The 13,571-nt window shown below is 40.5% G+C and overlaps 1 protein-coding gene across 2 annotated transcripts in view; it reads left to right on the forward strand.

The window, feature by feature from the left end:
* Positions 1-2,084: 2,084 nt before the first annotated feature.
* LOC144605411 (signal peptide, CUB and EGF-like domain-containing protein 3) overlaps positions 2,085-13,571 on the forward strand; it is a 252,372-nt gene continuing 240,885 nt past the window's right edge. For both annotated transcript variants that reach the window (XM_078420626.1, XM_078420627.1), the window contains exon 1: positions 2,085-2,800. In XM_078420626.1, the coding sequence (XP_078276752.1) occupies positions 2,701-2,800 (100 nt within the window). In that variant the 5' untranslated portion in view covers positions 2,085-2,700. The remainder of the gene's footprint in view (positions 2,801-13,571) is intronic.

A 13,571-nucleotide genomic window follows, 5' to 3' on the forward strand; every position in this document is an offset into this window, starting at 1 on the left:
GCAGCCCTGCCTCAAAGGAATCCTTCCTCACCCTGCAGCATATGGTCTCTAACTGATTGATCAGTAACGCAATGATTAAGAAACCTAGGATCCAAAATGCTTCAACATTTAGCATTGTAAAGAAAGATAGATTCCAGAAATTGCCCATCATTCCTGATGGCCATGATTATTAATATCAACTAATTATATAGCATCAACTTTCAAATTATATGGCAATAAATTTTAAATCACAAATTATCATGAATTTAATCAATATGATTTCATTTCTATCTTAAAGTTCCTTTAAAACAGATTTAGAAAAGGGACAGGCGTGTTGCTCTGGGATTTTCCTCTGTTGAGATCGTTAAACTCAAAACCTCTGATTGGCAAAATCGCAATTGATGTTGGGAGACGATGATTTAACAAATAGAATGAACATAATTTCCCTGCTTTGAATTTCAGCTTCCCTCACCTCTGTTACTGTGAACATAGCCACTCATCATTCCATCTCTGGGCCTTTGTCCACCCGTCTGCAAATCAAAACCACTCTCACCTGTATCCATCTATTACCTGCCATGCTTTGTCCTGCCCCCCCTCCCCCTCCCCCTCCCCTCGCCCCCCAAGAAGGGCTCCAACCTGAAAAGTCCCTTATCCCTGTTCCCCAGACTTGCAGCCTGACCCACTGAGGTACTCCAGCACTTTGCCTTTTTTGGCAAACCAGCATCTGCAGTTCCTTGTATCTGCCTCTAATCATTTTGTTTTTGTTTACTTTTTGCTTGCTTGAATGGCAGACAATGGGTGACAGAAGAATATCCCACCTTAGCCGACATGCTAGCCAAGCCTTGCTTCATAGGCACTCACATACAGAGGAGCACAAATATTAAGGGAACATTATCACTGGAGCAGACCTTATGATTACTCTAGTTTATAATACTTCTCTGTAGATTAGTTATATCATCTAATGGGATGATTTTTTTTGTCATCAAATATACTGCTACAGGGCTTGATGCCAACTCAAGTAATACACCTCCAAGATTTACCAGAATTTCTTTGTCACAACACTTTTGCCAAATGGAACTTTCGATTCTTTTAGCCTTTCATTTTCCCGCCAAATATTGATACATTGGTCAAGAGCAATTAGTTTATTTAAGGAACAGCATCCAATGGAAGGGTTAGCGAGGGGAAGGCTGAATGTTTTAAATTATGACTGGTTGCAAATACATTTCCCCCCCCCCCCCCAGAAGTGTTTCACATTAATGGGAGAAAAAAAAGAAGTTCTCTCCTCAAAGTTGTCCGTCGATCTCCTCGCTCAATTGAAGGATGAATGAGATGAAAGCTCGTTTGTGTTGTTATGTTGTGTTGTGTTGTTGGGGGGGGGGGGGGGGGGGGGGTGGTGGTGGTGGAGGATTAACCTGTCCCACCTCTTCACTACATGCCCCCCTCTCTCCACCCTCCTCACAATGAGGTGGTTTACTGTCACGGTGACCGGCTTCCTTGACATTTTTAGATGGGCAAGGGCGGGGAGTGGAGAGCAATCAAAACAATGTTGTTTTCGGCTGAGAGTGTAGGGGACGGTGTTGTCCTTTGGGTGGGAGAATAATAATAATAATAATAATAATGTATTACATTTATATAGCGCTTTTCAGACATAGGGAAGTGAATAAATAGATAAATAAGAAAACGAACAGAGAAAGGAGACAGAAGGTGAGAATGACCTGTCCCGGGTGCCCACACACTCTTGGTTTAACATTTTACATTCTCCGTCCCTCTCTGCTGTTGCCGCCGCCTCTCGCTGGACGGGACTGGCCTTAATTGAACTCAACAAAAAAAGAGATTGTTGCAAACTCACAGGCGGTAGTTTAATCAGAGGTTTTGTGTTTTTTTTTTCTCTCACACAACTGCTCCCTCGCTAGTTCAAGTTCTTAGTTTTATCGGCTGGATGACCGCGAATTGTGTTGAATAATTCAACAACAACAGCAAAACAAAAACCCCATAGGCGCTGTGTGCGCTCTAAACCAGACTAATCTGTGCTTTAACCCCCCTCCCTCCCTCCCCGCTGTTTCACTTGCTTCTGAGTGGCAGAGGCCGGGGGTCCATTCAGTCACTACTGGATTTGTGCAGCTTCCAATGGTCGGCCCGGCCCGGCGACATGATCCTGCCTTTATCGATCCATTGATTGCACATGGTCCTGCTCTGACCTCCTGATCCCAAAGAAGCCGTTTCCATGGAGACTGGAAGTCCTCCAGCCTTTTTTTTTTCTCTTCCCCACTCTGTGTCTCAGGCAGGAATTTTCTCTGGGCAGCAGCAGCTGATTGTAAATTCCTGCAGATACTGGAAGCATTGCGTGTGAGTGTCTCCCTCCTCCCCCTTTGTTAGGTCCACCGACTCTCCATCTCCGCTCTTCCTCCCTCTCTTGTGTGTGTGTGTCTCTCTCTCTCTCTCTCTCTCCTTCTCTCTCTCTCTTTCCCCCACCCCCTCTCCTCCCTCCCTCCCTCCCTCCCTCCAGACCTTGTGTTGTAGCTCGCAGCGATGATCAGGACACAGCGAATCCTCCTGATCCCACAGAGGGCGATCTGACTGATCCGACCGAGGTTCATTTCAGCTCCATCAGGACCTCTTAGAAGAGAGTGAGTGAGTGAGAGAGAGAGAAAGAGAGAGAAAGAAGACGAAACAACAACAAAAAAAATCGCGTTGCATCCCTTCCCCGAAAGACATCTGAAAATGCAGAGCAGAATAGAGGCTAATCGTCTGTCCGGCTGCTACTGTTTGTTTCTCCTTCTCTTAAACCTACTCAGCACTGCGGGAAGTAAGGGAAACCAAGGTAAGGAAACCTTATGATATTCCCCTACACCCACTTCACTTTAAACATGTTTTGTTCCTTCTGTAAATTCGTTCAGCGCTGAGATTCAGATCGTGAACTGTAAAGGATCACAGGGGTCTGATTGCATGGGGGGAACCAACCTTTCGTCTCTGTGCGTGAGACAGGGCATGTGTTTAAATAAGATCAACAATCCCACATAAGGGGAGAAAAAAAGAAAGTGGGTGAGACACCAATTTTGTCATTTGAGTTCAATCGAAAGACAATTTTGTGCGTAACTTTTAAACCTTTAAGTAACCGAGATCAAAGTCTCATTTACTGACACTCTTTAAAATATGCTAACTATGGATCCTGTATTCTGTTCTCAAATAAGCCCAATCTTTCCAACCTGATGTGTTCAGGATATTTTCTTTCTCACCACAGATTGATACAAGTTTTCCAACTGTGCTCACTATAGAAAGTTGACGAGTCAATGTCAAAGATATGTGCAGTTTCTCTAAACAATAATGAGATGAAACATAAATTAATCAACATGTTTAATGCAAAATTATGTTTCATAATTGAACTGTAGCAGATATACATTTAAGAATCAGAACAGTGTGTAGAATATGTATACATATAAATATATATGTGTATATTTGATGTGAGTGAAAACAGTATTTAATAATTTTCAATCATTTAGATAAGAATAAATTAATTGTTTTACAATTGACTTATTGTTATGCAAACTGTAAATCAATAGAACATTAAATAATCGGTTGGCTTGGATTCAGCCAGCACAGACATAGTACAATACGTAGGAACATGCACTCAAATCTGGCTTTTCAAATCCTGTTTTACTTGTGTCTGCTGACATTGTGGCAATAACAAAACAAACACTGCAATGTGGTTTTAGTCTTTAGTTTATTAGCTGGGCGATTGACATATGTATTTGCTGAAAAATGTAATCTGAACAAGCTGGGGCTTATTCAGCATGATGTTGACACATTACTGTGCAGAGTGCTGAGTGAACATTTAACCAAGAATTTGCACCACTTTGAGCATAGCTTAACTTAGCTGAATATACAATTGTTACATTAGATGGAGTTAGTTTGATATCTGTGCTGTGACTACCCAACAAAGAATTGCAAAAACTATGGTATGTTCAGCGAGTGCAGTCTGTGAGGTGATTTTAGTTTTTCTGAATAATTTTGGTGAGGTGGATGGGAAGTTAGAATTCCTGTTAACGATTTTTCTCCTGTTCTATTGGGAAATGATTATGGTTATCTACTTGCTCCCACTCTCTGCTACAATGTTCAAGTTGCCATTCTTCATGTAAAATCATACAGTAAGTGTTAGCAACTATTTGAGTTTGAGGTTCATCATATTCCAGCCTTTTCCAATGTGTGTTTAACACTTACAATGGTTCAGCGATCAATTGGAGCCATTGAGCATTGACTCTGAGGAGAGACCCAGTCTAATTCCTGTCTTTCCATAAGAATTGACACTGAGGCCAAATGAGATGTGATCGTTGGTTAAACTGTACATTTCTAATCATTGCACATACTGTGCTCAATCATTTGAATTGATTTCATCAGCAAACACCACTGTTGAGTCATGGTTGTCTTCCTTTTTAAATTCCTAAAAATGCAATTATTTCACGGAAAAATAATGTTGGAAGCTGCTCTGTAAGGGACCAGTAAGATCCTTTTAAAAGGAATTGAATTAATTTAGATTGTCATTTTTTTAAAGTTTGGTGTGTAATGTGGACATGGTTTTCCATCAGATGTTTTTGCTGCACTTGGTATGAGAGTTGAATTACTTGAATCTTTTGCAATAATGAATTGATTTTTCATGAAAACTTTACAACTGTTGTAAATTTTCAAAAGCAAAATTATCCTCCAGTCTATTTTGAAATATTACCAAGGTGAACCCTGAGAGCTGACATTCTTGGTGTAGAACAAAAGATGTTTCCCATTATAGATGCTCAGCATGTGCAAGGGAAACACCTCTCATGAGATGAGTGCATTGTAGATCATCCACACTGACTTAATAAATGGGGGGTTGGGTGGGGAGGTGGGTGATGTGGAGATTCTGCTGGGTTCCCGAACTGTTTGAAATCGAGTGTTAGTAAATTCTAAACACTCACTCCACCCCATATGCTACCACTATCCCGAATGCAGAGAAGTATAAGGTTTCAAATAATTACATCTAACAAATTGTCACCACTCATTAGCAAATACTTTCTGCAAATAATGTTTGATGTATTTTCTCAGCTGGAGAGTCAGTCCTTTTATTTTTATGTGCAGGAGAACAGTGAAGAATTGGATGTCTAGCCCTTATAGCTTTCATCATATTGCTTGTAAACACATGAAACAAATGTGTTTACCTGCGTAATGTAAAGCTGCAGAGGCACCATCTGATTTTTTACCCTTTAGTATGATCTCCTCCTATGTTAATTTGCATCTAAAGATTGCAAGTAAAATGCTTTGGTTCGGTTCTGCCTCTTTCTTATGAATCTTGAAAGGTATAAACTCATTGGGGAGTTTAGTTCCACAGGTTCCAGTGCCATGGAATCTCGTTCAAGTGGCCACTTTGTGTACTGGAATCAAGGATGAAGGGTTTTGCCAGGCTATTGCCTGTAGAGCTGATGGGAAAAATTGCCCGATAGAGCTGATGGTGGTGTAAGAAAATAACTGCAGATGCTGGTACAAATCGAAGGTCTTTATTCACAAAATGCTGTCACCCATTCCTTCTCTCCTGAGATGCTGCCTGACCTGCTGAGTTACTCCAGCATTTTGTGAATAAAGCTGATGGTGGTAATTGGTTCATCATATCTGAGCTCCATCGGACAATATGTCCAAGAGTAGTTACTAGTCAACGGTCAGAAACAGAGATCATGGCTGAGATCCAACCTCTCCTTTTCTCTTTTATTAGTTCACAGGTGAAATACTTTTGATCTTTTTACTCTTTAGTCAGAGTAATTGTTTAGATCAAAAACAAAGTGCTGGAGGAACTCAATGGGTTGGGCAGCATTAGTGGTAGGCAATGAACAAATAATGTTTTGTGTTGGGATTTTTCTTCAGACTGTGACCTGTCCATTTCTCTCCTTAGATGCTGGTTGACTTGCTGAATTCCTTCAGCATTTGTTTTTTTGTTCAAGATTCCAGCATCTGCAGTCTTTTGTGATTGTTTAGATTTCTAATATTGTCCGGTTCATTTCAGTTTAGTTTATTGTCACATGTACTGAGGTACAGTGAAAAGCTTTTTTTGTTGATAATATTATGAAATTATTACCGAATGTGATGGCTGCTCACTTTCGCAATGGCATGTTATATTGTACAACCTCTGGCTGTCAGTGCTGTTTAAACTACAGGGAAGATTCAGCAGCAGTCGGAATAACTGCGGCCACACAATTTTGAAGCCACGATTTGTATTCCTGTTCATGGACTGTGTTATCTTTTCGATGGCACGCTCAGCATCGGCAACAGTATGATCGTAGCACTCAAAAGGCATTCTGCTAAATTCCTGTATAATACGGTGCCAATTTAGTTCTGGCATAATCCAGTTATGAAAATAATTAGTTTGTTCAGTTTTTATACTGCAACAAAGAAATGTGAACCTGGTGCGACTGCTATTGGCTCTCTGCCACTATACTGGCCCCTGGCGTGATGTGATTAATGGCAAAAAGTAAAGAAACTGCCCGTTGTAAGTTTCACCTGTATAGATTACAGTCTCCACCTGGCTTGTGCTAAAACATTAACAACAGCATAATAAACCTGTTGTCCTGATTGTATGGTTCCCTGCTTTACCATTCAATATCTATGTATTACTAAAACTCTCATCATGTTTGTTCCCCCCTATGTTTATCCTGTATGTTTGTTTGTGCCGTTTTGATCCGGAAATACAGCGAAAACAGTACATGATAGCGCGACAATTTTAGGCCCACCCTACTCACCATTCCCCCGCGGTCTCAATAAATCAACTTTTGTTACTTATTAAAAACAAATTTCTTAACAAACGTTAATAAATGCGCCCCCCCCCCAGCCGGGAGGACCGGCGCCCATATAGTGTGCCCCGCGCCTGACCTTCCTCCCGTGGTGCAATGCAGTGGCAGAGGCGGCGGCAGAGGGTCCAACAAGATGGCCGTCATCGCCCATCGCCGCCCTTTGCCGCCAAGCGGCAGGAGAGGCTTCAGGTCCACGGCTCGCTTGGGCTGTAGCGCTGGTGGCACGGGGCCGAGGTCAGTGCTCCCTCTTCCCTTCCTCGTCCCCCCTCGCTCGTCCACGGGTTGCCAGGCCCGCAGGATCGTCAGTTGTGGGAGAGATTTGGACCCAACGGGTCAAAGTCAGTCCAGTATTATTTAAAATGATGAATGAATGGATCGACTGGACTTATATTCACTGGAATGGTGCAGCATGAAAGAGGATCTTATAGAAACATATAAAATTATTATTATTGCACAGGCTAGATGCAGGAAAAAAATTCCCGATGATGGGGAGTCCAGAACCAGTGGTCACAGTTTAAGAATAAGGGGTAGGCCATTTAGGACTGAGATGAGGAAAAACTTTTTTCACCCTGAGAGTTGTGAATCTGTGGAATTCTTTGCCACAGAAGGCAGTGGAGGCCAGTTCACTGGATGTGTTCAAGAGAGAGTTAGATTTCGCTCTTAAGGCTAACGGGATCAAGGGATATGGGGAGAAAGCAGGAACGGTGTACTGATTCTGGATGATCAGCCATGATCATATTGAATGGCTGTGCTGGATCGAAGGGGCGAATGGCCTACTCCTGCACCTATTTTCTATGTTTCTATGTTTCGAAAATAAATGGTTGGAGAGTTAAGTATCACTTGGTGATGAATGTTTCTCATGTTACTGGATCTGTTATTTTGCTACTTAATGTATATAACTCTCTAAATTAAATACAAAAACGCCTTCTCGCCTTTTCGATTTGGGTATTGTACCTGCAAAATGGGTCTTTTTTTGAGATAAAGATAAAATTTGAAAAAAATATTAGACAATAGAAGTATGTTTGGCAAATTCATGAATGTTTTTGTTGTGTTTGTGATCAGATATTTATGACTTGATTGGGGAGAATTCAGAGTAGTGTGTGATGAATATCAATGTTGAATAAAATAACAAGTTAGTTTAAAAAACAATGTTCTCTTCCCTCAAAGGGGATAGTCAACTGATGCAGGGTTTTTATTTATTGTATCCTTTGTTTTTAAAAGCGGAGGTGTCACTCACCAAAGCAACAGTAAATCCCACAGTGAATGCAGAAGTGCCCAAATTAGTGGCGACTAATGTAAAATAAATATTGCAAATGGCAGGTTTAGTGTTATTTTCAAGCATATTCGACAGATTGTTAGACTCCCAGCCTCCAGAATTGAGCTCAAAGTTTATTGTGGAGTAAGTTTTCTTCAGATTACCGCATTGGAATTTTTTTTTGTGTGCGTGATAATTTTGTAGTTTTTAAGGAAGCTATTCTAAGATTTTAGCCTGCCTGAAATCTCTTCGCTATGGCAGCACTGCTTATTTAAGATCAGAGTGCTGGAATTTGAAATATTCTTTAGGCTTAAAAGTTTTCTATACTCATCCCCCCTTTGGTTCCTCAGGATGTTTTTTTCTCCTTCCCCTTTCTGGGACCTCCTGTGTCATGCACCCTGGCTAAAATATGTGCAAGGGTTCCCCAGCTAAAACAGTTAATTCTCTGTTGATTAACACCTTTTGGCAAGAAGAGTTGTGTGAATATCTGGATAGGAATGGGATTAAAGGTTATAAAGATAGTGGACAGACAGGAATAATTTAGTGCCCTGTGGAACATATCGGCTTCTGAGCTGCCTGGGCTGTGGGAAATGTCAGGGTAGAGGGAGAGGAATGGTCAGGGATGAATAATGTAGATATGGGGTTAACAGGTTTTGAAGGCCAGTTTCACCAGATTGACCTTTAGGAAGAGGGGCAAGGAAAACTTTGCACAATCTTTCCTCAGGAGATTAACAGGTCGCAATGATGTAAAACAAAAACAATGAATAAGCTGCAAACGTGGGACGTATTAAGCAAACAGAGAAATTAACATTGGTCAGTCAGCATCCAAGAAGAGCAAAAGGTATTGACATATCAGCAAACTGAATAAATAAACTTTTGCAAAGAGGCCAGAGTGTGAATAATTCAACAGCCTTCCCTTGTTTTGTAATGAGACTCTTTCCTGATAATGATATAGTTTGGCTTGGATTTGGCAAGTAGTGACATTGTTGAGCTTATTGCATGGAGGATTGAGCTTTCGATTCCAGAATATTTCACTTCATTTTATTTTGGTTTTATTTGTCATGGTGCTTAAATCGCTACATAATCTAAGTATCGTGAATAACACACTTAAAACAACATTGATGGTAATCAAACTAAAGTGTGCAAAAAACCAAACTTTTGGGGGAACTCAGATGGGTCAAGCAGCAACTGCAGATGGAATCTATTGCATCAATTACAAAGGAGGCTTTGGGAAGTTCCTTGGATCATTTTTACTGTCCACCTGGTAATCCCTTGTCATGGTGGAATCCAGAGGACCTCATGTCAGGAATATGAACGACATGGGTCACCCACCAGAGCGAAGTGAGTGTAATTGGGGCTGCAGTGCTGGGGATATTGTTCAGGGTGAGTTTGTGGATGTTGTCTGGCTTATCTTACCAGTGGGGTTGGAGGATGTTGTGGGTGCAATGCCTGCAGTTCTTGAGGAACTTGATGTCGGTAGTCTGGTGATCTATATCACTTGGTAGAACTTGGTAGAACATAAAAATTATGCCAGACCAAAGATTTTAACTTGAACTCTGATTCTGGAGTTGAGGTGCGTGACTTAAGCAGTTAGCTCTTCTCCAAAAGGGAGGTTGTTGAAGATGAAGTGTAGCATTTCAGTGAGAAAGTTAAGGGAAGGGCTGGGGTAATATGATGCAGCCCTGTTAGTTACTTGTTTCCTCTGCTTCCCCATTCTAATGAAAGATCTTCCACCTGAAATGTCAAGTCTCTCTTTCCCCAGATGCTACCCAACCTGTTGAATGTTTCCAGCATTTTTTGTTATCTTCATGTTGCTGGGCCACTTGTGCTCTTTCCACCCAATTTATTTTCTTTAGATCTTGGATTTTCTCTTGGCTGTTAGCCTTCAGGTACCCGTAGAGATGCTGCATTTCCATGGATGGAAGGTGATTTTTAAACCCGGTTTGCCTTGTGTTTAATGTTCATCGGTCCCCTGATCTCTTGATCATTCTTATTAAATCAGTCCTGCTGTATTTTAACAGGGAGACCAAGAGACTCTACACCATTATGAAAAGTTGTAGTTACCATTGGTTGTCAATCTTCAGATTGTCTGTGAGGTGCTACTTGAAAAAAACATATATCTGAGAAGAATGCAGTTCTAATGTTTGATCTGCTTGTAGTACTATTTTTGTTACTGCATTTATTTTGGGGTCAGACTTTGGAGATAACAGAATGGATTAATTATTGGTCAGTTGATCAAATCATCATTAACTGCCATGAAGCATTATTACACACAGGCATGTATTGTATCTGATTTCCTAAAAAGTTTACACACAATAAAAATATCCAGAAATGACACTTGGGAGCAGTATAAAATGATGGCCCTTTTCAATTGAGTCTTGTATTGTTTCTGCATTGATCAAAAAATGCATTAATGACAATTTTGTTGGATATTTATGCATTTCCTAAAAGGTTGTCTTATTTTGGAGGAGTTGGTATTCTTTAACACGATGCAATTAGCTGTACTGTGCACAAAAGCTCGAGTCAAGAGTGTTTTATTGTCATTTGTCCCAAAACAGAACAATGAAATTCTTACCTGCAGCAGTGCAACAGATATATGTATACATAGTACTCTGTAAACACCATAACAAACAACAAAAAGACTTCAGTTTGTATGCATACAAACAATAATAGTACAAAGATAAAAACAATGTCCCCAAATCTATGTAGTTCAGAACCTATTTGGAGGTTGTAGAGTTCAATAGCCTGATGGTTGTAGTGAAAAAACTGCTCCTGAACCTGGGCATTACAGCATATTTTTGACACCATGCGTTTGAAGAAAGGTCCAGACCCAAAATATCACCTATCCATGTTCTCCAGAGATTGTGCCTGGTCCGCTGAGTTACTCATTTTTTTGTAAACCAGCATTTGCAGTTCCTTTTTCCTGCCATACTATTTTATTGTAATCCAAAATTGTTAAGAGCTCCCTTTGTCATCATACATTTTTAGATTCTAATGTTTAAAAATCTTAAAATGTAAGTATGCTTGCTTCCTTATTCAAGAGAGTAGCATCCAACCAAATGTCCTAGCACTGGTACCAGACCTGTTCCTTCAACCCTTCTTTGTCCCGAGAAACTGCACTCTGACAATAGTGGTCAATTCCTGCATCTCTTAACATACTGAAGGCCACGTTGCCTTTCCATTCTTCTCACTTTCAAAACCTCTTCTGGACTACCGTTAAGTGTTCTGTACAATATCAGTGGCTTCCCTCCTCACTTTTATGTCACGGGTTACAAAATGCTGCTCTGGTCTACAAATTGCTGCTGTTTCCTTGTTCTTTATTCCACTTTAATGGGTTGCCCGTTCTAAGGACACTGACTGTCTAGGGCATTGGCAATGGACGTTCAGTTCTTAACCATGTGGACGGAATTTTCTCGGTTTTAAGTTTCTCTACTTTCTGGTATGAAACCTCTGAACCACTGTTGTGACTTTGCCTTGATGTCCTAGTTAGGTCTGGGGAAAATGTCGCGATGATGCCCATCTGCCATCTGCACCATTTTGCCTATGATGCTTTGAAGTATGATCATTAGAGCAATAATTCATCCAATACAGATGAACTTCAAAATCTAAAACAGTTTTTTAATGGTTTAGCTTTGGATACATATTGCATGTAATAAAATAATTTGCATACTGAGTTTGTCTATCAAATTCCACTTGAAACAATGCTTGCTACCCCACTCTAAATGGCAGTAAGTCAGTTAAAACACAATAATTCCACATAGCATCATGGAATATGAAGATAAGATAATGTGGATTGGACAGTGCTTGATAGGACTTGTGCTTAAAAACTCTGTCACTTAACACAAAAGGTCTGTGGCCTTGATGAATAAGCACATGGCTTGCCACAGATGAGTCACACACATCACCAAGATTGGATTCTTGGCCTAAGTTAGTTTGGGTCAATGATGGCCTGAGCATTCCAGCTCTGGAACAGGATTTGGTGAAATTACTGCCACGTGATCCATTACTTATCTTGAGTATTTACTGCCTGGACCAGGGAAGCAGTTTGGCAGAATTCTTAACAATTACATTTCTTGGTTTGAATTCAGCTGGACTAATCAATTTCCTCCCCAGTAAGACCCCACCATGCGGATCCCAGTAACAGACACGCAATACCCTGGACCATTCTCCACCTGCCTCTCTTTACCATGCTCTCTGTTCTCCATGTACCACAGACAGGCCCAGCTTGAGCATGTTCTCAACTTTCAAATGGTTTTTCTGCACTTGAGTTTATTTTTAATGGAATGCTCTTACGAAACTCTTGGAAAATCTGTTCATGTTCAGTGAATGATTGTAACGAGAAATTGTTTTGGCTCTTCTGATGAGACCAGCCTTGTGGTGTATTATCCTGAAATTTCTTAAAATTTTGCGAATTGTACTTTTGTGAAAGTTTTGAATCTGTGTTCAAAATGGCAAAGAGTTTTGATGGAGTAAATGTGGAGTAATACTGCAGAGGTAGATGAGCCAGTAACCATGCAACACAGAACTAAGATAAAAAATAAGCAGAGAATTTTTGTTTAACACATGTACTGTGATCTTGACTATTTGGTGGAAATGTGTTCACCAATAAAGGGAGACACAAGAGACTGACTGGATATTTGTTGCAATAATAAAGGAAATCGGGTAGATGTCCTCAATTTTTTAAAAAAAGTTTACAAGGGTGTAGGGAATGAGTGGGAGAACGGTCTAAGTGCCCATATGACTTCATTAGTGTGTACACAAGAAATTTTCTGTCTATACAATACAATACAATATATCTTTATTGTCATTGTACAGGGGTACAACGAGATTGGGAATGCGCCTCCCATACGATGCAATAAATTAATTAGCTATCAGTATTAATTTAAACAACCCAATGAAACAAATTAGATCAGTTTTAAAACAGAATAAAGTGCAAATAGATCGGTGCCGGTTCGCTGTGCAATGTGACCATCCGGCTCAGCAGGACCGGTTCATAGCAGCTACGGCCCTGGGGATGAAGCTGTTCCTGAATCTGGAGGTGACCTGAGGATCCATGAGGGAAACATAAGATGTTCATGTAATTGTCTTTTTCTGGCCGCCTTTGTTTTACTCATTACTTCTGTTACTGGCTTTGCTTTCATTTGGGTGACTGCCACAAAAGTTAGCCTGGAGTTTCTTAGATGTGTGTCAGCACTTACAAGGGAACCTTCACACATCTTCAAGTTTGATTGCCACAACCCTGCACCTTTGGGCTGCCTTGCAGTATTTCATTGCTGTTTTATCGATGCCTGACCAACCTTTCCACTCTCAATGCCCTGTAAACAGAATGTAAGTAAATCAGCAAGAGTTGCAAAACACATGCAATCTCTTGCTATGAAATTTGGGCAGTAAATTAGTAGTCAGGATATGCTGACGTTCATGAACTACTCAAGCTTTTTTTGTGGTTTGTGTTGTCAACACATTTGTTGAGTTAAATCACTCCTTTGCAGCTCGCTATCAACCATCTATTATCCTGCAATGATGATACTGGT

Source organism: Rhinoraja longicauda, chromosome 24 (assembly GCF_053455715.1).
Source record: "Rhinoraja longicauda isolate Sanriku21f chromosome 24, sRhiLon1.1, whole genome shotgun sequence".
Classification (NCBI taxonomy): domain Eukaryota; kingdom Metazoa; phylum Chordata; class Chondrichthyes; order Rajiformes; family Arhynchobatidae; genus Rhinoraja; species Rhinoraja longicauda.